Below are 25,284 nucleotides of genomic sequence, written 5' to 3' on the forward strand. Positions count from 1 at the left end.
GTTCCTCCCGACAGGGCTGAGGAGAAGGGTCTGGGGCTCGTACAACTGCTGCAGCCATGCGGGGGGCCGTGGGAGGGTCTCTGAACCTCTGCCGTGGAGTCCCACACCCGTGGGACGGTCATTTCCACCCTTCCCGTCGTCTGTCCCACCGAGAAAGGCTCCCGATTGCTTTCTTTTCTCCTTCTGGCGTCCTCCCCCAGGTCACCTCCCTCCAGGATGACCGAGCTCCCAAGCAGTTACCCGGGACGCAGGAATCGCCGTTTTAAAACCAGCATGGCTGTGGGAAAACCGTGGGCAGAGCTGGACACCCATCTTCCTCCTTCTCTTCCGTTCCCTTTGTTTCCTCCCCTCTCTCTTCCCCGGGACTCCCCAGTCCCTTCCTCTCTCCCCAGCTCTCCCCCTTGAAGGGGCAATATACAGTCCCCCTCTTTTCCCCAGTTCGGAGGCCGTTGTGAGAGAGCCCCGGGCATCGGAGGCCACTCAGGGCCACTCTTAATACTAAACTGCTTGTCTGGAGAAAGTGGCTGAGGTCGCCAGCCAGGTGGCCGTGCCACGGGCTCCCGTGCCACGGGCTCCCTGCAGGCTCTGAAGAGGACACAGTCCAGCGAAGCTTTCCTGCTATCTGGGAAGAAAGCCATGTTTTCCTGTCGGGATGAACCATTCTCTGTGGGGTAGCTTGGGTTCTGGGAGGGTGGGAAGGAAGCAGGAATGACTTCCTTGGAAGTGAGGGGTGATGGGAAGCGAGCTGAGAGGTTGGGAGGGGCTGCACTGCACACGGCCCCCCGTAAAGCCTTCCGAATAGAGTTGGCTGGAGGACCACCTTCAGCTGCACCTGTCGTGTGCCTCTGCCAGGCGCTTTGCAGGTTTGACCTCCTTTGTCTGAAAAGCTATGGGGGCATTTGCTCAGGAACTGTGGAGGGAGGCCACCCGTGTAACCGAGTCAGCAGGATCCTGAGGGTGACACTATCCTAGGTGCCCTGGAGTTTGCAGGGCTGTTGCGGACCTCAGTGCCTTTGGAGTCTCTGTCAACCAGGCAGGGAGTATTGGCTTATATTCCTTCCTCCAGGAAGGCCTCCTTGATTCTCTTTGCCCCCTGACCTGCCCTCTGCATTTGGGAGTCTCTCTTTCATGCGTTCTCTGTTGGGGTTACTCCCCTTGGGAGAATGCCTGGAGGGCAACGACCCGTCTCAGTTCCATCCGCAGAGTCCTGGCCCAGCTCCTCCATAGCCGGGGACTCCCTCTCTGCCTCGGAAGGGTCAGCTGGTCTCTTGGAGACTTGGGCCCTGTGCCTCCCCCACAGCCCTTCCTACGCAAGGCCCGGGAATCAGAAGCAGAGCTGCTGAGGCTCTGAGCCTGCACTCTCTGTCTGTCCGCAGGGTGTGAGGAGCTGCTGAAGGATGTGTTGTCTGTGGAGAGCGCAGGGACCCTGCCCTGCACGCCCGAGATCCCAGACTGGGTGGAGCAGGTAAGAAGCCCGAGGCTCACGGCAGCTCCCCGCGGGGAAGGGATAGAGGGGCCGCTGGGGGCCCTGCCTTGCCCTTTCTGATCTTCTTGCCTTTGCTCTACCTCTTTGGTGTCTGGGGCCTCCCCTTTGGAGGACCGATTAGCTTCAAAGTCAAGAAATAGCTTTTGGAACCTGAGCAACAAAGCCCCTTGGGAAGCCACAGCAAAGAGAGTAGGGACCGGGGGGCTCCTCCCAGAGCACCTTTACTCCCTACCCTTGGGTTCCAAGGAGAAAGTGAGTCCCAAACAGGGAAAGTGACAGACTTGAGGTCAATGGCAGGCAGGACTGCAATTTTTCTCTTTTCTCCTGTGCCGCAACCCACGGAGCCAACAGACCCCTGGGTGGTTTTTCCCAAACAACAACCCCCACCAATTCCTCCATCTGCCAATTCTCCAGCACCAGACCCGTGCCTAGCAATTCCTTCAGTTCAGTTCTCGAGTTAGTGCAGACCCCGGGGTCAAGGACTCATCCCCCACAACCACCCCACTTAGGGGCAGCCACAGATGGGGGGCCCAGGCTGCCTGCCCTTGTGCTGGCTGAACACAAATGTGGGGATTCCCACAACCACCCCCCCCCCACTCAGGTTCAAAAATTCACTGGAACGACTCACAGAACTCAGGAAGGAACACGCTGTGTTTGCGATAATCAGTTGGTTACAAAGGACACGGACTCAGGAATAGCCAACTGGGAAACATGCAAAGGGCAAAGCATGGGGGTTGGGGGGGGCAGAGATCCCATGCCCTCTCCAGACCTGCCACCTTCGCAGCACATCAGCATGCTCACCAACCAGGTGCTCTCCAACCTTCGATAACCCCATATGCAGCCCCTCTTGCCTCCCCGAGGTGGGGTTGTGGGCGAGCTGAACATTCCCACCTTCTAATTACCCTCGGGATTTCTGGTGGCCAGACCCACCCTGAGGCTCTCTAGGGGCCCCACCTGTGTCACCTCTTCAGTAGGAACTCAGGTGTGTTGGGAAAGGGCTCCTTAGATGTGACCAAAGACATTCCCATTACTCAGGACGTTTCGAGGGCCTTAGGAACTCTGTGCCAGGAAGTGGGACAAACACCGCCGTCCCCCCCGGCTCTGTTTTCCTTTAGCTCACCTAATGGTTTGTTTATTAGAAAACTGTGAACTCTTTTTGCAAACACACATGGCTACATCCTACAGAGAGACACAGTTTAAGATGTGCGTCTTGACAGTCAACGGAGGACCCTTCTGGTCGAGACACCCCAGAGCTGGAGGAGGATTTTCTTGGTTTCTCATCCAGGCCAGCTCAAAAAAAAAAAAAACCTTTTCCCCACCTCCGGTTGGTGCCTCATCTGGACCCTCCAAATATAAGTATTTTCTATAGCTGAAGGAGGTCCAGGACCCCCGAGGTCCCTTTGGCTGGGTGGTAGGGTCAGGGTTGGCTCTGGCTGAGCGGGAGTCCTCACGGAGGACCTGAATGCTGAGGGGGGCCAGCAAAATGGTGTTGGAGAAGCCAGCAGAGGCCAGAGCCAGGGCCTCCAACACAGAGGTCGGTGGCTGGCCCCCAGGGTGCTGTGCCCAAAACGAGGGCCCCCAGGGACGAGTGAAGAGAGCTAGGCTCCAGGCCTGCCTCAACAGACCCAGTGGATTTGGGGTGAATATGCATTTGGGCCCAACTAATGGGACAGGGGCCAGGATCAGAGCAGAAGACTCCCTGTGTGGGACAAACAAATGAGCGTCCCCAGGTTTTTGGAGTGGGTCCCTTGTGGATTGCTGAGCAGGAAGGCTGTGCGGTCGCTCAGGACTGGATCCATACCCCACCGGGGCCACTGACTAGGCAAGCAAACCGGACAAGCTGCAGTCAACTCGTCTGGGCCTCAGTTTCCTCAGCTGTAAAATGGGGCTTTCCATGCCTGTCTAGGGGCCCTGTGGAAATCAGTGAGAAAATACTGATGTTCTAATCAGCTAATACATGAGACCTCCCTTCCTCCCCGCGCTGAGTCGTAGTGGTTAGGATGAGAACGTTGGTGCTTATTCTGCTTTACCCTTGGAAACTGGTGTTTCAAAAGTCTGTCAAAACAAAGGCCTGCCCGTGAGGAGCTGGAGGGCAGAGTGGAGCCGGGCCAGCCTCCCCCCGGCGTTGCCAGGGCAGATCCTTTTCCTGCAGCTACAGGCCGCGCTCTTGGCCCCACGTGTGGCCGTCCATGCTGCTGGAAGAAACCGGTAAGAAATAGACCCAGAAGCCTTGGGCTCCTGGAGGATGCTTTGCTTTTAGAACAATGCTGTTTTCCAGAATACAGAATCTGGAGGTTTGAGAAAAGCAGGAAGAACATGCCAGTCGAACCTCAGCCACCCCGGTGCCCCTCATTTTCTCTGTCTCAGTACCTTGCCTGCACACGTGTCTTCATTTCCCTTTGTTTAAGCCCCTCCGGGGTGAGCTCCTCATGCCATCTACGTATGTCTGGCTCTTTCGGGTGGCTCCACTGGCCAGAGCCCAGGGTGGTGGCGACTGATCACCAGATGCACTGGGCAGCCTTGTTCTGGGGCATTCCAACCGGGCAGCTTGGTTGACCTGGGCTCTGTTCCTTACGATGAGCTCCTGAGTGCTGGGCGGTGGATGGGGGACAGGTCAAAAGCCAGCCGGCTGGGCCTGGGGGCTCCTGTAGGACCCCAGGCCTCCGTGATGAGGATGAATCCCCTTCCTGGCTCAGCCCCCTGGAATATGGAGCTCTGGGCTCCATTTGGCTAAACGCCCACAGCTCCTCAGTTTGGAGGAGCCGAGGGGGCCAGTTTGGGCAGGTTCTTAATCCTAAAGACCGGGTCCTCCGCACCCTGCCGTGTCCCGGCTGTCCCCTAGGGGTCAGCTTGAGACCAGCTGGAACCTGGATCCCTCGGGCTTCCAAAGTGCTGCCAGAGACAAAAATGCCAAGGGTGGTTTGGGGACCCTGTTGGGGGGACACATTGATGGGACAGCAGGAGCTCCCCCCCTCCCCTCAGCCTGGCGTGGGGACCTCTGACCTCACCACCTGATGAGGGTCCTCGTTAAAATGCTGAACCGCTTTAGGGCGGCTGGTTGCCATAGGCACCCTGTGCCTCAACCTCCCGCCCGCGCCTCTCAGCCTTCTGTTCGGACTTTGCTCGGTGCGTGTCCCCTGCGCTATATCACTGGGAGTCCCTCCCAAGGCTGGCCTGCTCAGCGGGCTCCCCTTTGTCCTCCCTTTTTTGCAGCCCTCAGTCTCCATAGTGTAGGGGTCTGGATGGGGAGAGGGCGTAGGCAGGTGGAGAGCCCCCCCACCTCGGGCCGGGAGGCGAGGGGGCGGTGGAGTGAAAGCTGTGGGAGCCCGGGCCCTTGGTCATTCTCCCTCGTGGGCCGGTTCATGGGGAAGCCCACACAACGACCAGGGCGTCAAGCAGTCTGCTCCTCCTATGAAAACTACCATGTCAGCCAGTGATGTCACCAGCCAGTCTGCCCCCAAGCGAGGAAGTCCTTCTTGCCGCCTCCACAGCCAGCCAGCCTTGGGTCCCCTGACCCCCACGCACCCCCTTGCCTTCCCCCACTGCTGCCTACAGCTGTCCCCCCTGCCCCCAGCCCTCCCCTCTCTAGACCCTTAGCCCAGGGCCTCGCATCTTCCTAAGGAGCTGCTCTGGCTCTCCCTTTTGTGACCCCTCATCACCAGTGGGTTAAAAACAGCTCCCCTGCCCCCCGCTTCTCCAGCCTCACCTCTCACCAACGCTATATCAAAGGGTATGCAGACTTTTTTTTTTTTAATAGATGTGTCCAGATTTTTCTTCTCAAAAGGCGGTACGGATGTATCATCCAGCGGTATGTGAGCGTGCCCATCACTGGCCCTTTGGATTTCTTCTTCGGGGAGTAACCTGTTCACAGTCTTTGCTCATTTTCCTTTGGGTAGGTTGTCTTTTCCTTACTGATTTATAAGACATCTATATACATTCTTTCAATCTTTCTGGATTTTGCTTGTATTTTTAGTCTTGTTTTTGGTGTCTTTTATTGTATAGAATTTTAAAATGCTTAAGTAATCCTTACCTGTCCTTTTATGCCATTTACATTTTATGCTTCTTTATCTCAAGGCTATAAACATATCCCCCATATTTTTTTTCCAATACTTTTAGACAAAACATGTTATGCTTAGCTCTTTGATCACCTGCAGCTTATTTTTGGTTTTGGTATGGATATATTCATCTGGCATTATTATTTTCCAAATGTTTCCAGCTGTCCAGGCACCTCCTGTCGGATAATCCCCACTCTCCCCACTCATTTGGAATTTCACCCCTTTCTCGTATACTCAATTTCCTTATGATCACGGTTTCTTTCTGGACTCTGGTCTGTTCTATTGATCTATTTGTCTTATTTCTGAGCCAAAACCGGTCTCAGCTACTCTCGCTTTATAGTTTGATATCTGCTAGAGACAGTCTCCTTCATCCTTCTTTATTTAAAAACGATTTTTTGTTATGCTTACATATTTTCTCTTCCAGAATACTCTTTTTTTGTCAAAATCTGTTAAAAACCCTGCTAGAGATTTTGTTTGGAATGTGTTCATCAATTGAAGGGAATTGGCTTCTTTATAATATGGAATTCTCTCATCCAGGAACTTCGTGTGTCTCTGTATTTATTCTGGCTTTCTTTTATGCCCTTCAGAAAAAATTTATGATCTTCTCAAATAGGTTCTGCACATTTTTCTTCATGGGTGACTATATTTTAGAATTTCTATTCCTGTTCTGTGTAGAATCTTTGTGCCCTGATATTTCCCAATTGGTTATGGCTAGTGTTGAGGACAGCTTTTGGTTTTTGGTGTGGATCTTGTCATGACAACCTTACTAAACCCCCTTATTCGATCTAATAGCTCACTTACATACTATTTCTCAACCTTAGGCTATATAATAACATAGCTATATTACTTTTCTGCATAAATTTAAATAGCTACATAATATTTCATTACACAAAGACAACCAAATTTATTTACCAGTTCTTTATTGTTAGGCATATATATACATATATTAACCTAATTTGGGGGTTTAACAAATGCAATGTAATCATCATTGTTGTAGCTAAACAGTTCCCCACAGCAGCAATCACTGCTTTAGAGTAAGTCTGAGGTTGGCGGACTACAGTGCCTCTGGGCCAAATCTAGCAGGCTGTTTTTGTAAATAAAGTTTTATTAGAACATATTCATCCCCATTTGCTCGCCTCTTGTCTGTGGTTCTTTCACGTCACAATGGCAGAGTTGAGTGGCTGCCACAGAATTTCATGGCCCACAAAGCCTAAAATATTGACTCTCTGCCCTTTACAGAAATCTGGTAAGTGGAAACTATTTTTTTGTTAAAGATTTATTTATTTATTTGGGGGGGGGGCACGTCCTCGCGAGCACACGAGCCCGGGGGGAGGGGCGGAAGGAGAAAGAGAATCTCCGGCAGACTCCCCGCTGAGCACAGAGCCCAACGCGGGGCTCGATCCCACAACCCCGAGATCGTGACCTGAGCTGAAATCAAGAGTCCGACACTTAACAGACTGGGCCTCCCAGGTGCCCCAGAGTGAAAACTATTTTATCAAAAGGGTGCTAATCTTAAAATTTCCCATACAACTGCCAAATTCCTTTCCGGAAGAGTTGTTTCATTTACTGTCCCATCAGGATTGCGTCAGAGTCCAACTACCCTTTTGATACTAGGTGTTAACTGATTTCTCAATTTCTAATTTGAGAGGCTTAACAAGATTAGGATTGCTCTTTTGAATTAAAACACACTTGAACTTGGGGCTCCTGGCTGGCTCAGTCGGTACAGCGTGTGACTCTTGATCTCAGGGTTGTGAGTTCGAACTTTAAAAATAATAAATAAACTTAAAAATAATAAATAAATAAAAATATGGTTGAACTTCTTCAATTACATTTTTTGGAGTTCTTTGTTCATTCATTGCCTGCCCACATTCTTTATCATAGTCTCTATGTATGTATTATTTTCATTGATTTATAAAAACTAGAAATGTTACATTTTTGGACATACATTACAAATGCTGTTTCAGCTTCTCATTTGTTTTTAACTTTGTTTATGACAACGGATTTATAATTCTCTTTATAGCCAACTCATCCATCTTTTCGTTTATGGCTTTGGGTTTTGGTGTGATGCTTAGAAAGGCTTTCCTCCCCAAGACTGTGGAACTATTCTATTTTTTAATTTCTTTTTATTTTTTTAGAGATTTTATGTATTTATTTGAGAGAGGGAGAATGAGAGAGAGAGAAAGAGAGAGAGAGAGCATGAGAGGGGGAGGGTCAGAGGGAGAAGCAGACTCCCCGCTGAGCAGGGAGCCCGACTCGGGACTCTGATCCTGGGACTTCAGGATCATGACCTGAGCCGAAGGTAGTCACTTAAACAACTGAGCCACCCAGGCACCCCTATTCTATTTTATTTAAAAAAAAATTTTTTTTTGAGAGTGTGTGCACATGTGCAAGGTGGTGGGGGAGGGGAAGAGGGAGAGAAAGAATCTCAAGCCAACTCTGCTCAGCGTGGAGCCTGACGCAGTGCTCAAGCTCATGATCTGAGCTGAAATCAAGCGTTGGACGCCTAACTGACTGAGCCACCCAGGTGCCCCTATTCTATTTTGTTTTTACTTCATGTATTCAGTTTTTATATTTAAAGTTTTGATCCATGGAATTAATTCTGATGTCTGGAGTGAGGTAGGGATCCAGCTTTCCTTGTTTCCCGTCAGCCCCTTACCCTCCCTCCCTCCCACCTCACCTCATGGGAATCAGAAGCTCCTTAAGGCAAGGTTATGCTACAGCGGTCCCCTGGCGGGAAAACAAATGGGGTTTACTGGGTCCCCAGACTGTAAGCCCAGGCCCAGACTGGCTCTTCTGCTTATACGTGGAAGAAGCTTCGCCAAGCCTCCGTCTTGCCAGGACACCTGTTAAAAAGCTGCCCTGTGGTTCTCTAGGACTGGCCCCTGGGAGCTTCAGGCCTGAAGGCCCAAGTGTATCCTTGCTTAACTTCATCCATCCTGAAGCAAGTGTTTCTAAAACCTCCTGTGACAATGGCACTTTTAAATTCTAAAAATATTTGTTCTGAGAAACAGCGCTCTGATTCAGCTGTGCTGGTGGAGGTGTGTGGGTGGTGGCATCATGCTCAGGCTGATGTGGTGGGGCGGGAGGGGGTTCAACGGCTCGGCGCAGGGGGGGTGCCCTTACATGATCCTTTCTGCTTCATATGGCCACAGTGTTTTTTCTATGTTCCAATACCTCCCTCCTCTTAAAGGAAAGAATAATTTGCTTATCCCAAGCCCCAGAGTTTCTGTAAGAATAAAAGATCCTTGAGTCGTATCTCAGGGAAACACCTGAACTCTGCTTAGAGCAGAAGTGGCTGGTACAGAAGCAGAGGAGATGCCGAAGTCCCTTTTGTTTGTCCCCTCACTCTGGTCTGCCTTGGACCGCCTGTCCCTGACCCTCTGCCCCCCCGCCCCCCTGGCCATCCCTGCCCTAGGAATGCTGAGCTGAGCCAGCCAGGAGCACTGGCTTCCCAGGATATCCAGGGTTCCACCTTCTGCCTCCCCCCGCCTTGCTGCTCAAGTTCACACTTCCCTTTAGAACCTGGACTCAGCACCTGAGCAAACTTGGGAGGGTGGCCACTTACATCCCCTCTTGAGAGGGTTTGGTTGGACTATTACTCTGGAGGAGATGAACCAGTTTTGCATCTGACTTTGTGATTTAATTTCAGCATTATTTCTTTCATTGAGTAGACACCCTTGGATCTCTGCCCTTCTCCTCTGAAGCAGCTGTGCCAGCCTGCTGGTTCCCACTTTGATGAGTAGATTTTTGACACAGGTAACTGTGGGAAGACACACACACACACAATCACATAAAGGACAGAGGTTAGATCTCAGAAGCGGCCCAGTCTAAATCAGTGGTTCTCAACCCTGGCTGCACACTGGATTCCTATAGGGGGCTTTCAAAAGATACAAAAGACCCACCTCCCAGAGGTCCCGATTTAATCAGTCCGGGGAGGGGTCCACTTGTCTATGTTTACAAGTTCCCCAAGTAATTCTAACACACACCCAAATTAGAAAACCAAGTGTCTGCTAAACCAGGAGTTCTCAAACTTTGCTGCGGATTATAATGGCCCGGGAGCTTTTAAGATTCTGGATGCCCGGGCTGTCCCTCAGACCAGTCAACACAGACCCTCGAGGGTGTTGTATTTTTAAAATCACACACCCGTTCACATCCACACTTCTCTCCCCAAGGACGGAGTGCCGAGGTGGAGTTGGGGGGGAAGAGTCTTCAGATTGGGACAGTGGACGGGGGGGGCAGGACGTGGGCTCAACAACTGTCGGCTGCCCTTTCCCAGATGGCCACCCCTGGGGAGACTGGTCTGGGATTGCGGGGCCCTGCTCTGAGCTGTCTGTCCTCCGCAGAACCGGGCTGCCTGGGGGCTCAGGCACAGGGAGGGAGCATTCTTGGAGTCCAGTGAGCCATGACTTTGCTTTTCCGAGAGAGGCCCTGCCAGGGCCCGCGGGGCGGGGGCCTGCCGTGTGTCAGAGCCTAACCAGGAATCTCGTTAGAGGCTTCCTCATCTGCCACCCCATGGAGAAACCTGAGAGCTCAGGCGCCCGCTGCAAAAGGTTCGAGAATGGAGAATAGATTGCCTTAACAAAGACCTCGCGAATGTACTTTTCCTCCAACTTTTTATCTCCAAGGTTTTCAACTTCAGGAAAGAAGTTAAGAGTAGTGCCATTGAATGCCCATCTCTCCAGCTCCCTAGATTCGCCGGTTGTTACCATGTTGTGAACGTTTGCGTTTCCCGCTCCTGGGTGCCTGTAGGTACTTTATTCATGTATTGCTGGGCTGTTTGAAAATTAGTTGCAGAGGCACCTGGGTGGCTCAGTGGCTTAAGTATCTCCCTCCAGCTCAGGTCATGATCTCAGGGTCCTGGGATCGAGCCCCGCATCAAGCTCCCTGCTCAGTGGGGAGCCTGCTTCTCCCTCTCCCTCTGCCTGCAGCTCCCCCTGCTTGAGCTTTCTCTCTCTGCCAAATAAATAAATAAAATCTTAAAAAAAAAAAAAAGTTAGTTGCAGACATTGTGATACTTCATCCTTAAATACTTGACCATTCCTAAGAGCAAGGATGTCCTCGACATAACCACAGCACTGGTTATCACCTGTGGGGAATTTCACATGGATGCCATATATTATCTAATATAAATTCCATATTCAAGTTTTCCGGATATTTTTGTAGCTTTTCTTTTTGATCTCGGGTGTAATCCAGGATCACGTATTACATATAGTTGTCCTGTCTCTTCAGTTTCTGTTAATCTAGAATAGTTCACCAGCCTTTCTTTTCTTCCCATCCAAGTACTAACCAGGCTCAACCCTGCTTAGCTTCCAAGATCAGAGGAGATCGGGCGCATTCAGGGTGGTATGGCCGTAAACAGCTTTTCCTTTCTTTTTTTTTTTTTTTTAGACCTTTAATGACACTGACATTTTTGATAAAGTCAAACCAGTTGTTCCAAAGAATGCACTCAATTTGCATTTGCCCATATTGGTTATCGGGCCCTGTGGGTTAGTGCAATTTAAATCCTAATTAAAATGGGGTGGAGGAGGGGAGTTCTACCGGGTTTCTTTCTCTGCTCCATATGCATTTAAAGTGCCTATCCTTGGTGCCCACTCAACGGGCCTCAGTTTTCCCAGCTGTAAAGCAGCCAGCCGGTGGGGTGTAGAGAAGATGGGGGAGCACCATGGGGGACAGAAGGGCTTGTCTGCGGGGCAGAGCGTCCGCCCCTTGGCACCTGTCCCCAGAACCAGGAGGAGGCAGCAGGCCTGGGTGCTGGGGGGAAGAGAAGACTGTAAAATTGGGCCGGTGAGAGAACCTCACGGGTCCTTCTGGGGATTATCTGAGCTAACGTGGGAAAGAGGTGTAAGCCCCTAGGAGGCTGTGCATGGCATTTCCCAAGGCACCCATGTCTGGGAGATCTCAGCTGTGCCCCAGGCCCTGAAGGGCATCTTCCTGGGACACCAGCCGCGCTGCAAGAATCGGGGAAAACCTTGTCAAACATCAAAACAGGCTCCGTACGTCATTCACATACATTTTCAAGATAAGAAAGAAGACTTTTAAAATAGTTTTTCTTGGGACGCCTGGGTGGCTCAGTCGGTTAAGCGGCTGCCTTTGGCCCAGGTCATGATCCCAGGGTCCTGGGACTGAGTCCCACATCAGGCTCCTTGCCCAGCAGGGAACCTGCTTCTCCCTCTCTCTCCCTCTGCTTGTGCTCTCTCTGTCAAATAAATAAAATCTTTAAAAATAAATAAATAAAATAGTTTTACTTTACAGGTTGTTCATTTGAGTCCTGCTCCTGTAACAGGCTCATTCATGTCCACTTTCCTCAGCAGTGTGGCCACTTTATGTAAGATATTACTATTATTGCTGTTGTATTCTTTTTAAAGATTTTATTTATTTATTTGAGAGGGAGCAAGAGGGAAAGCACGGGGGGGAGGGGGTAGAGGGGGAGGGAGAAGCAGGCTCCGTGCTGTCGCGGGGCTTGATCCCAGGACTCTAGAATCATGACCTGGGATGAAGGCAGATGTTTAACAGACTGAGCCACCCAGGTGCCCCTTATTGCTGTTTTATTATAATAAAATAAAAGCAATGTCCATTTTAACAATGAAACTGGTCTTGGCTGAGGATGGTGAGAAACAGGGAAATTTGGGGCCAGGGAGGGGCTCCCTGGGCAGGATCTGTGGATGACATGATTTTGCCTCTTCTCATGGCTGGCCTCAAGGAGGCTTGGTTCAAGCCCCCTTTGTCTGGGGGCTGCCCTAACTTGCAAGGAGCGCTTTTGGCCAGATCCTCACCAGGCACTGCTAGTCATCACCCAGGCTGCTCCGAACCCTGGGACGAGCTCAGGTTTGAGTCAGGAGGAGTCAGGAGTCAGGAGTCAGGAGTGGAATGTGAATTCCACTCACCCACTTTCTCTGTGTGTCATTGGGCGAGTTGCTTCACTTCTCTGAGCCTTCTTCATTTCCACCTGTGTAACCTCAGGGAAGTGATGCCTCACTTGCAGGGGTATGGTGAGAATGCCATGAAATAATGTTTCTAAAGGGTCCTGAAGAGAGCGGGGCCCCCAGTAAGTGAGAGGTTTTCTTTTCTTTTTTTTTTTTTTTAAGATTTTATTTATTCATTTGAGAGAGAGAGCATGAGTGGGATGGAGGGGCAGAGGGAGAGGGAGGAGCAGACTTCCCATTGAACAGGGAGCCCGATGCGGGGCTCGATCCCAGGACCCTGAGATCATGACCTGAGCCGAAGGCAGACGCTCCACCGACTGAGCCCCCCAGGCGTCTGTAGGTGGTAGTTTTGCTTGTCCTCTCAGTATGGCTCAGCTCCCTGAGGGGAATCCTTGAGAACACAGGTGACGCGGAGAATTTCCTTTCCTTTCCTTCTCCTCCGTCTCCCAAAGCCACCAACTGCCTCCAGCTGCACCCATACACAGTGCCCTCCTGGGATGGCGGATGACGTGACCCTGCTCTGACAAAGGCCAATCCTGTGCCTGAGCCCTGGGTCCCAGGCCCTCTTGCCCCCTCCAGGACAAGCCCCTACCCCTGCAGCACCAGCGCTGCGCCCCCTCCCGGATTGTTTCCCCTCGCATGCAGCTAATGTACTATAATAATGCCCATGGGGGGCGTGGGGGGGGGAGCCCCACCTGAACTCCATGTCCCCTTTCCTCAAAGCTCCCTGCACCCACTTTCTCATCTCGCTTTTTCGGCTCCCCCTCCCAGTCCTGTCTTGGCCCCTCCTTTCATGGTCACCAGGGACTCATGCTGGCCGAATCCAAGAGTCGGTTCTCATGCTCATTTCATGGGAACTCTCAGCCGGCCGTTCTCAAGACCTGTGCTTCCCTCAGTTCCGCCGGCTCCCTCCTATCTGTCAGGCTGCTCCTCCTCAGTCACCCTGGCTGGCTTCATGTCCCCATGGCTCCGCTTAAGTGGTGGTGGGTCCCTGGTCCGGGTCCTTGGCCCTCCGCACTCGCTCACCCACACCCACGCCTGGTCCCGGAGCTCTACATGCACTGTTACCCAAGGGCTTCCAACAGCGTCTCCCCATCGACTCTGCCTTTGGCTCCAGACTCCTGGATGCCGCTGTGTCTGACACTGAACCCTTTGTGCCTGGTCTGTCCTCAGCCCTCGGAAAGCACCCCCCCGCCCAATCAGTGAATGACACCGCCATCCACCTGGCTGCTCCGGCCAAGGACTGCTTCATTTCCTACCGCTTGCCATCTTAGAATAAAATCCCCTAGCCTGCTGTTCCCTGTGGCCTACCAGCTTTCGCTGCTGCCCGAATCTCTGGCTTCCTCCCGCCTTTCCCATGATCCTTGCTGTTCTGGGTGTTTCTGTTCCTCAGACGCCCTCAGCCAGTTTCTTTCTACCTTTGCCTTGCTGTTCCTTCTACCCAGGATCTTCGACCCTCAAGTCTTGGTACAGCTGCCCTCGCGTCCTGTAAGTTTCAGCAAAAACATCACCTCCTCAGAGAAGCCTTCCCTGACCGGTCTTCTCAGTGAAGCCCCTCCACACCCCTGTCCCCATCACTGTCCGAACATCCCGTTCGTTTCCTTCGGGGCGTGCACCACTGTTTGCCACAGGCTTCGTTGCCTCTGTGTGTCTTGTCTGTGTCCCCCTCTCCCCGCCCAGGCTGGGTCTCCACTACGGTGCCCACCACGCCAAGCACAGTGCCTGGCTCGGAGAAGCTGGCGTGCGTGCTTGCCGCTCGGGTGGCTGGACACATCTCGGCCGTGCCCGCGAGGGATGGGCTGGGTGTCCTCCCGCCGGGGAGCCGTTGGGGGATGTCGCCTCCAGCTCAAAGGCTGTGGAATCACACTCGGCCTCAGTGCCTCCAGGGGCTTAGACGGGAGTTGAAAGGCAGATGGACTCGTTGCTGCCTCTACACCTGAGCTCTAATGCTTTACTGTGAGCGGGAATCGCTTGGGGGCTTCACCAAAAGCAGCCTCTGATTCAGGAGGTCTGGGCTTGACCTGATTCTGCATTTCCTACAGGCAACCAGGTGCTGGTGATGCTGCTGGTCGGGGATCACCCCAGCAGTGCTTTTGGTAACTCGTGGGTCCTTCCCCGCCGCCCCCCGGCCTTCCCCTTAGATACCCCGGGGAGCTGCAGAAAGAGCCCAAGGGTCCCTCCATTGCCTCCTCTCCCCTCCCTTCACCCTCTGCCAGCAGCCGATTCTTGCTAGCCGGCACTGTCACCTGTCACCTCCGCACATGCTGAGGCCCCCTGGCTTTCTGTCTCCGCATTTCTGCTACGGTGACAGACAAGACAGAGTCTCAGCCAGGAACCGTGCTGTCACGGCTCTGTTTTCTGTCTGCATCTTCTCCTTAAGGCAGATGCCTCGGGGATGCTGGGTCTGCCAGAGGTCCCCAGCGCAGGATGGGACAGCTGACCCGGCTGGGATCAGGGAGGCATTTCGGAGTGGTTCCTGAGCTCTGGTTTGGGGAACAGGCAGGTAGCGGCGTACCTGACCGGCCCTGGAGGCTAACGTTGGTTTAAACTTGGCGAGAACATGGGCTTCGGGGTCTGAGGTCCTGGATTTGAATCTTGACCCTTTCACTTCCACCTCTGCCACTTGTAACTGGTGTCTTCTTCACAGGATTATCGTTCAAATGAGAAATGAGACTCCCTGGAGAATGATTCAGTGCCTAGAAAATGCTAGAACCTCTCAATTCACAGGGCCTAGATTATGAGTCACATCTCATAGATGGAGTACCTTTTGCCCCAGGGTTGCTGAGAGGGCGCCGACAAGCGATGTCAATGTCCCAGGCCTCTTTCACACCTGCGTCCCATAACCAGGCCACAACTAGATGATTCAGCCCCTGGGGGGCATCCCCAAATTTGGGCCCACACTGTGTCAGACCCTTGTGCCATGAAAAAGCACGCCTGCTGAGCCTGAGGGTAACTGCTCGAACATAGTACAGGAGAGAGAAATCCCTGTTCCCATCCTGATCATTGCTGCTGCACTCCGCTTCCTGACCAGGACAAAGAAAATGACTGAAATTAATATGACACATCATCAAGTGTGATCCTTGAGATAGAAAGGCTCTGTGGGCTCTGTGGACGGCATCGGGGAGTCTCAGGCTAGTTGACAGTTCTCCCCAAGCCTTTTTGATGACCAGCACAGGACAGGTGGGTAGGGGGAGCACTGAACAAGCCCCTGCTTTGTATGCACTCACTGTATCTAGTTGGCCAGAGGGGCCCCTTTGACCACAGGGCCTGGGCAGTTAAGCATCTTCTCAATTCTGATGCAATTTCAGAGCACCTGCCTTTACCACAGCGGCCTGGTCTTCTTCCTGTGCTGGGACGGAATATTCTTGCTCTCCTCAAGGGAATTTTTAATCCAGGCTGAAAGGATCCCTGGAGATGGGTGAGAGGGCTGACACCCAGGCCAGGCATGTAGAGACCTTCATCTGTGACAGCAAGCATGAGCCGATGCTCGGCAGGTGACTGCCCCTCCCTCCAAGGAGGGTAATCTCCAGGCTCAGCTCAGTGACCCGGGAGAAAGGCATCCTGAGGACACACTAATCCCCATTCCTTTAGATGTTTCATCCGAGGCGTGGAGTTCCCCGTCAGAAAGCACGGTTGCCTCTTACCTTCTTGGAAAAACCTCTTCACGGACCTAGAGTTTGTTCTTATTCCCTTGGCTTAGTGTAAGTCAACCCTAAACAATATTTCTTCAACTTCGTTCCAGTTGCTGTCAGGAACCTTATCTGATTTGCCATTTTGTACCTTTAATCCAAAACCTGCTTTTTAGGATTTTGCACCAGAAAAACAGTCTTCCCTGTTGAAATGATTTTTCTTGTCTCATCAGATGATAAGAACCGCAGTGCGATTCCTGGCTTTTCCTCTTTTGTCTTGGTAGTTAGAAAATTTAGAGCTAATGGTAAATCAGTAACATTCAATGTAATGACTTACCTCCTTTTTCTGTATGGTTTATTTTTATTTGATTAGTTCAACTGGAATGTCTTATGATAAATAATTTCACAGGCATCCAAAAAAACAAGAAATAAGTTCAGATTCAGTGAGGAGCGACTTTTCGGTCTTGCCCCACTGCTCCCTTGCAATGTATTCAATAAACTTCTATCTCTAAAAATAAAAGGTGTTGGGGGGCACCTTGGCTCAGTCGGTGAAGCGTCCAACTCTATTTCTGCTCAGGTCAGGATCTCAGGGTCATGAGAACCAGCCCCGCATCTGGCTCCGCCCTGGACGTGAAGCCTGCTCAAGATTCTCTCTCTCCATCTGCCCCTCACCCCTGCTAGTACTCTCTCTCTCTCTCTCTCTCTCTCTGTCTCAAAAAAAAGAAGTAAGGAGCAACTATTTGAAACAATTTTTCCAAGGAGGGGGAAGGAACTATTGAAACAGAAGGAGGGGCCCCTGCACTAGGGAGAAATCTGCAAGCAACCCCAGGGTGAGGGAGAAGGGGTTTTCTTTACAGGGGGGGAGTAAGCCAAGCCAGAAAGAACCAGGCATTTGACAGTGTGACCCTGGGGCTGAGAAGTCCTCAGAGTAGGTCCAGGAATGTTTTAGCCTGAGGCCAGCTATGCTAGGGAGGGCTGTTAAGAAGGGGCTGTATGTGGGCTCAGGCAAGGGTGGGCCAAAGTTTCACAGACCTGGGGGGAAGAAGAGAAGCCTAATCCAGATTTGGTGAACAAGCATTTTGCTCTGGTTGATGGTAGAGACGAGCAGTTTACCGCAAACAAGGACATGCTGGTTCCCAGGTTTCCCTACGTCTAGCCGGCCCAGTCCCCAGGGGCAGGGACCAGCCACCTTGATTGCTCTGCCCCGCCCAGTCCTGGGCCCGATCGAGCTACTTGATTGTGTTTGTTGACTGGCTGGATGAGGGCCTTCCTGGAATCAGGAGCTCGCCTCTCTGGCAGGGGCAGGACGAGCAGGCCATGCTCCCACCACTCCTGGAGGTGTCCCCAGCTCTGGGCCGCCACCCTCACCCCCGCCCTGAGGAGCTCCTAGCTCCCCCCTCTCCTGCCTGTCCTTCCCCCACCCCAGTCCCCTTGCAGGAGGGATAAGGCGGAGGAGGGGCCATCCTGCTGTCCTCAGCGCAGACCACAGACCCAGAGGGAACGTGAGGTCAGCGGCCCCGTGGCGGGAGGTGGGCAGGGCAGGGCCTGGCCTCCCACAGGTGGCCACGCTCCACCTGGACTCTCCCGACTTGTCTTTTCCTGTGTCTATGTGCCTGTGCCCTCCCCGCTCTCTCTGCTTTTCTATGTGTGTCTCTTTCCGACTCTGTCCCTCGCTGTCCCCGCTTTCCTGGCCTTCTGCTATCTCCAGTCCAGCCCAGGAGGACTTCCAGTTGGACCCGGGTCCCAGCAGGAGCCTGACCCAAGGGCTGGGTGGGGGAGGGACAGACGGAGTGTCACCCAAGCACAGGCACTTGACCCGTCTCATCTCTAGTCACCACCCCACCCCGCTCTGCCCACTTAGACCACTCCTGCCAGGTAGGTACTCTTATACCCACTTTACTGATGAGGAGGCCGAGGCTCACACAACAGTGAAGCTGCTTGCCCAGGGTGTCAGGCCACCAGTGTGCAGAGCCAGGGTTTTACTCTGCACCCGGCAGACCTCGGATAGCCAGCTCCATGTCCGCTTTTCCAGAGGCTCCTGAGGTCTACCAAGCCTCTCCCCTCTGCCCCTCCCCCAGCCTGGGAGAAAGGACCAGAAGAACTCATTTGCCTTGAGGGGTTTCCATAGTTTCAGAGTCAACTCCTTGGGAGCCCCTGCATTGCTGGAGGACAATCTTCTATCCAAAAGAATAAGACTCAGTATTCCCAGAGCAGGAGTGAGGCCAGGTCCCTAGAGAGACGAGGTAGGAGAATTACCCAGCCCCTTCCTCCCAGCTTTTGGAGCCTGAGTGTGGCCTCTGAACTGGGTGTAGAGGGGTGGGTGCAGGAGTCAGGTGTCACAGAGCTTCCCAGTGTGGTGCTGTGCCTGGGGCATTCCAAGGTGTTCCTTCTCTGCAAGGCAGTCTGGGAAATGCTTCCAGGAAGATGAACCGGCTTCTTGGCTGCAGGACTTCTGGAAGCCTCTGAAATGCTTCTGCGTGCCTCTAAGACCCCCAGCAGGGAGTGTAGGCAGTTTGCCAAATTTCTTTGCTCTTAGAACCCTTCGTGCACCAATATCTTTGTTACAGATACGTGGAGGTGACTGGCTGTGTGGGTGGTCCGGGGTGTGGTGTGAAACATCTTTGTGGGGTAGCTGCCACTTCTCCCCCGGAGGAAGCGGACTGTGGCTGTGTGATAACGGTGTAGGGTTTGGTCAGCAACTATTACACAGGGACCGAAAAGCTTGTGGCCACATACGTAGGCATGTGTGAGTCTGGTCCGTCTATCTACTAGCTGGGGTCTTCGTGCTACACAATTTCAGGGGGCACTAATCTCATCACAGTCCATGGGAATGGCAGTCTGGGAGTTGTACAGTGCACAACCTATGCAGCTGAACGTGACAGTCCTAATTCTATCTTTCAACATGATTGTGGGACAGTTGCAACAGCCTCGGTTGACTTCCTGTCTCCTATCTGCCACCTCTGGTATCTCCTGCATCCTTCCTCTGTATCACCTCTCCAGTCCTACCCTCCTCCAAGTCCCTTTTCCCCTCAGCCAGCTGACAGCAGTAGTACCCTCCAGCTGTGCGGGTGCCCCAGAAGTGGAGCCCTGCCTCTGAGATGGGTGAGCCGTGTCATCCTGGGCAAATCACTTAACCTCTCTGGGCCAACATCCCCGTTTGTAAAATGAGAATAAAATACTTCCCTGTGAGTTATTATTTTCTTTACCGCTAGATTCTGAGCTTCAGGAGGCCAGGAGCTATGTCTCACTCATCTCTGACCCCAGCATCTGACACGTACTAGTCCAGTGAATGTTTGCTGACTCAGTGAATGCACGTCACTTTGACCCAGACCTTGCTGCAGCTTCTCCTCTTATGTTTGTCTGGCTTACCCAGGAATTCCTGAACACGGGCCTGCCCTTCCTCATTCCAGGCCCCCCGCTGCTGCTGCCCTCTCCCCTAGAACCCCTGTTTGGTGGAGAAGCGAGCGCACTGGAGACATTTAAAATGCTTAACTCAGGACCCAGCCGGTGGCGAGTGGCCAGCGGCAGCTGTCCTTGGGAGGAAGCAGCCGACCTTCACATGGAGAGCATGACACAGGGGGTCAGAAAGACCTCAGTCTGAATCACAGCTCCACCCTTTCCTAATGAGACTTCGGGCAAGTCACCTACCTCTCAGAGCCTCAGTTTCCTTGTCTGGGTGCCTTCCTCGGGCTTGTTGTGAGGATTCAAAGAGCTAAAGTAGAAGCCGTTGGCATGAGTTAGGATGTGTTGGAGCCTGACAGCGGGGCAGAGCGCTAGAAACGTCAGTGGCTATAAACATTACTACTTCACTTCTATTTTCTGGCAGAGCACCATTAATTTCTTGGAACTCTTCATTTCCTCTTGCCTTCAGTGACTGGCGGTGGCAGGTGGCTTTCTCCTTGGGACTGGTTTTTCACAGAAACAAAATTGCGTGTATGTTTTTAATCACTTCGCAGGAGTTATCACACACGACTAGTAAAGAACAACACTGCTGTGAGCGCTGGCTGGGTCACATGCTAAGCCCTCAGCCCCTCACCCACCACCACTCACACACATAGCCCCCCGAACACATGTCCCCCCACCCACACCCCCGTGTAGACGCCCCCTGCCCACGGACCCCTCCCTACCCATAGACCTCATCATCCATGGACCCCCTCCTCCCGAGGACCCTACCCACTGCCCCCCATCCCATACAGATCCCCACCAAGTTCACAGCCCCCACTACCCACAGCCCCACAGCCCCTGCTCATCCCCTCCTCTGATAAACACCTTTAAGGCCATTTGCCACAGAGGAGCAGGTGCACAGATGAAGCAAAAAAGCCCCTTCCCCCCACAAAGGCCTGGCCCCCAGTCCACACCACCATCCTCCCCACAGACCCCTCAGCCAGTCCCTCCAGTGCACCAAAAGATAAAGACCAGCAAGCCAAGCACCGCCGTATGCCAGATGGTCAAACGCACATAAATGGGTGTAGGACTCCTCAGAGTTTAATATGCGAACATCCCTCAGGGCTGTCTAAGAGGGTGATAGGATTTGGCCAGGGAACCCTTTCTTCCCCCTTAGGAGTGTACTATGGGAACTGCTGTTACCAACATTCTAGATCCTTCCTATTTGAAGTGTGGTCCATGGATAACACCTGGGAGCTTGCTAGAATTACAGAATCAGGAGCTGAACCCGGACCTGCAAGATCCCAGGTGACTCGTTCACGTGCCCTGGAGAGTCTGAGACACATTCTTGCGGCTCATTGGGTCTTGACCGAGGCTGCACATTGGACTCAGCTGGGAAACTTAAAAAAAAAAAAACAACAACAACAACACTGATGCCTGGACCCAGATTTCATTGGTCTACAGTTTGGCCTGCACGTAGGGAGTTTGAAAAGCTCCACTGGTGATCTTAACAGCAGAGAGGTTTGGGAATCACAGCTCCTGGTCTTACTGCTGGGCCCTATTTTCTTGCTTGTGTTTGTGAACAATGCTTGGTGAGAGGAAGGGGTAAGGTTAGGGGGGCTGCTGGCCAGGGCCTGGATGGATGAAGGTCACAGAGGGTGAGGAGTGTCTGCTTGGAATGTGCAGGGAAGCATTTGAGCCTTGGAACCGCCCCAGCGAGGCACAGAGAGAACAAGGCACTGTCCCACTGTCCGGGCGCCTGCTGGTGGCAAAGCCCGACCCAGGACTCAGCTTCCTGACACCGACGGCCAGCCAGTGTCTGGGCTCTTAGAGTCACCACCTCCACACCATCTCTTCGAAAATTCCCCTTCCTAAACCTACCCCTCAGCCTTGGTCCTCACACCAAAACTGCAGAGGCCACCCCTGCTCTGCTCTTACTTTGCTGGCTACAGGCCCAGGACTCCAGCAAACTGTCCCCCGGGACAGTAAAGCTCAATCCACCCAAGCCAGGAGGCATTAACACATTGTACGCAGCCGAGCTCCAGTCCGCGCTGTAATCCCCACCTGCTGAGAGGCAGCTTCGCCGAATGGAGAGCGAGGGAAGGATCCGGGGGCAGGCTGGATGTGAGTCCCAGCCCTGCCACTTGTCCACTGTGCCCCCTCACACGGAGCCTTCAGCCTCTCTGGGCCTCGGTTGCCCGATCTGTAGAGTGGGCACAACAGCACTCCCCTGCTCCGGGGCCGGTGAGCGGACTGAGTAGATGAAGGTGACAGCGCCCTAGCCAGTGCCTGGCATGTGGTGGGCGCTAGGTCAGAGTTCATTGGACTCGCAGCCTCGTGCCACAGGGACACAGGAGGCCCGGGTTCCCAGCCAGCCCAGGCATGGGACGTGCCCCTGCGGCAGGAACACCCCGATCCCCGCCCCCCAGGGCCAGAGGGGCCAGGGGCAACAGAGGCGTATCTTTGCCCTTTCCCCTCATCTGACAGATGCCCGGGCTGTTGTTGTCTGGGCTTGCTTGGTGGCTTCAAGGAGACCTGCTCCGTCCCGAGGGGGATTCCCAGCCTCCCTGGGTCACTCAAGCAGAAGTTAGCTCCTCCGGCCACCGTGGGTGGCTCTCTTCCCACCGCGTGGGCCCATTCCTGACAGAGAGCTGTTATTGTCATGGTCATCTTATTTTTATTTCTCCCTCTGGGAGCCCAAATTCAAAGGGAAACATCAGCACCGCTGCCTGGTTACAGAGAGCAGAGACAGGGTGTGTGGGTGAGTCGGGTCTTCTCAGCCAGGGCCCCCGCCCCCAGACGGTGTGACAGAGGCCAGAGCGTGGAGACTGTCTGGAGCAATACTTTCATCTTATAGATCAGGACACAGAGGCCACAGAGGGTCCAGGGCTTGCCCAAGGGTGAGTCAGGGCCGGGCTGGAACCCGCTTCCCCTGCCTGCCAGGACGCCTGTCGCTAGGAAGGCATTGAGGGTAGTCCTCACCCCCAGCCAGCGTTTCTGTGTGAGATGCAGATCCCTGGGCCCCATGGACCGACTCCGTATCTGGGGCAGACCCAGGGATCTGCATCCTTAGCCAGCTCACCTGACCAGACTCCTGGAATCACAGCTGTGGACTCTCTGCATGGGTCCCAAAGCCCCAGACCTGTGCTCTGGGCCCCTCCTCTCCTCCCCTGCATCAAAATCCACCACTGGAGAATCCCAGCCCCCGACAGATCTACTTTCATTAAAAGCATTGCTTATCCGGCATACTTAACAACAGCGGGTCCCCAGTGGGGTAAGCACATGCACCCTGGGTCCAGGAGCCTGGGATCGAATCCCATATCCGCCACTTCTGGTTGCGTCCCCCCTGCCTATTACTTCCCCTGTGGGCTGGGGGCGGTGATGTCTCCCTCCAGAGTGCTGCGAGGATTAAGAAAGCACTGAGGTTAGTAGCTAGCACACAGTAAGGTCTATATAAATGTCCACTATCATTATGTCCATTTTACAGGCAGAGAAAATTATGTTTAGAGAAGCTGAGAGGCTTTCCCGGGGTCACGCCACCCCTAGGTAGCAAGGTTGGCTGGGGCTTTACCCTTGTCCCACGCAGTCCCTGCCTGGGTGACTGTGGCCCGTGCCAGCACCAGCCCCCCTCAGCTCTGCTGGTGGATTAGGGATGGGCGGGAAAGCCCCTCCCCATTGCCACCCCCAGCCACTCAACAGGGGGCACCCATGCACTCTGGGGTTAGGAGAAATTCCCAAGTCCGTAGCTGAGAAGGCGGGAAACCCGGTGGGAGCCGCAGCAGCTTAGCATCCCTTTGCCCCACAAGTCCCTTATGGGGACAGTGGCTGCTGGGGACCCCGCCACCCTCAAACTAGAAAGCTCCATTTCTGTTATGCCAATGTCTCTCCGTTTGAATGAAAATGAAATGAAAAGCTCATTTTCGTTTTCTGGAAGAAAGTACACTTACAATCTCTGCATTTGGGTCTAAGAGATTGTTTTCAGGCATCAGCTGTCCGGTCCTTGTGGCCAGAGGTCACTCCCGCGTCTGCGGGGAGAGTTCAGGCCAGGTGTCCTTACATGGGCTGTGCTTCTTCCTAAATCCCCCTTCCCCACAGCCGTGCTCTTTCTCTCTCTGATTGGCGTCCCTTCTCTGATGGAGTGGCTGTGAAGGAGTTGGGAGGTCTTCCCACAGGGGCTGATATGCACCCTCAGAATGGACTCTGTACTACCTCTCTTCGCTCTTCGCCCCTGAAGACTCCAGAACCGAGAGCAGCCACGGAGCCAGGGAGGGCCTGGCAGGCCCCTGGCTCCCCCTCTTCCTGCTGCCACCCACCCCTCTCCGCTCCTCTCCCCTCCCTCTCGGTGGCCTGGGGAAAGGCGGCTGCATTACTGATCCGTTCGATCTGTTCTTGTCTTCCATCCCTGCTGTGATAGGATCTGCCCTGAGCCGTCAGAGCCCTGCCAGCTCTCTCGGGGCCCATTCTAATGAAGGTAACTGAATGCCAGGCAGCTGAAACCGGCCCTTTGCAAAACAGCAAGGGGAGGGCTGCCCTTAGGGCAGAGTGTGCCAGCTCTTATTTGCCCTAGCTTGGTATTAAAGACAGGCGGGGCCCTGGCAGCCCCCGGACGGAGGGGCCCAGGAAGGGGACAGAGAGTAAGGTTTATTTGGGGTGAGCTGGGCTGGCTCATTGCAGTTTGCACTCGGTGCTTTCAGGAGTTGGAAAGGCAAACCGTGTAGATTTGGGTCACGAGGGAGTGGGTGGAGGGAGATGGTCAGATTAACCAGGATTCTGATGCCAAGTAGCTGGGGCTCAGGGCTCAGGGCTCTGGGCTCTGGACTCTGGACTCTGGACTTGAGACCCTTCAGATCAGAGCTTCTCTTTCCCTCCCCCCCCCTCCTCCCTCCCCACTCTGCCCAGAACCCGCAGCTGCTAAGCTGCCCCTTGGGCAGACACCTTGTCTCCGCTGACCAGGGCTCCTTTTCCTAGACCTGGGAGGTCTGTGGCCAAGTTGGAATGCAGGCCTGCATCCAAATCCTGGCTCTGAATGTCTTTGGGCAGATTTAATCTTTCTGAGCCTCAGCTTTCTCATCTGTGGAATGGGAAGAGTAGTACCTACTTGGTGGCCCCGGATTCTGTGGGGCCTGAAGCTTTTACAGTGTGTAAAGTCATCTTCGAGGTAAAAGATCTCAACGTATCTTCTTTTTGCAAATTTTACAAAACACATGACCCGGGGCTCCTGGGTGGCTCCGTCATTAAGCGTCTGCCTTCAGCTCAGGTCATGATCCCAGGGTCCTGGGATCGAGCCCCGCATTGGGTTCCCTGCTCCGCAGGAAGCCGGCTCTCCCTCTCCCACTCCCCCTGCTTGTGTTCCCTCTCTTGCTGAGTCTCTCTGTCAAATAAATAAATAAAATCTTAAACAACAACAACAACAACAACAACAACAAAACCACATGACCCTGTGAACACACTGCAGGGCCCCTCTGGAGCACATAAGGGTCCTAGAAGTTTAAGCTGCAGAGAAAATGCAGATGCGCACATAATCTACCTGATAGGTCTGTGAGGGGGTCAATGAGCTGAGATTTGTAGCGGTCCCAGAACAGTGCCTGGCACAAAGTAAACCTCTCGGAAGTGGTAACTTCTATTCTGCCTACCTGTCCGGGCTGTCATGAGCATTAGGTGAAGGCAGGGTTATGCTGGTAGCACCAAGCATGGCATCAGCACCTGACACCTTCACCTGTTAGCTCTCTCAAGGGCTGGTGCTCACGTGGGGCCAGGGGCTGTGCTGAGGTCCCTCCTAGAGCTCTCAGTCTGGGAAGGGTAACCAG

At 53.3% G+C, this 25,284-nt stretch overlaps 1 protein-coding gene across 1 annotated transcript in view; it reads left to right on the forward strand.

Annotated features, from left to right (window-relative positions):
- Nucleotides 1-25,284, forward strand: part of RAB11FIP4 (RAB11 family interacting protein 4) — a 115,498-nt gene that overhangs the window by 36,567 nt on the left and 53,647 nt on the right. Inside the window, 1 exon segment of the mRNA XM_035724644.1 lies at nucleotides 1,377-1,465. Coding sequence (XP_035580537.1) covers nucleotides 1,377-1,465 — 89 coding nt within the window.

Source organism: Zalophus californianus, chromosome 16 (assembly GCF_009762305.2).
Source record: "Zalophus californianus isolate mZalCal1 chromosome 16, mZalCal1.pri.v2, whole genome shotgun sequence".
In the NCBI taxonomy this organism is placed as follows: Eukaryota; Metazoa; Chordata; class Mammalia; order Carnivora; family Otariidae; genus Zalophus; species Zalophus californianus.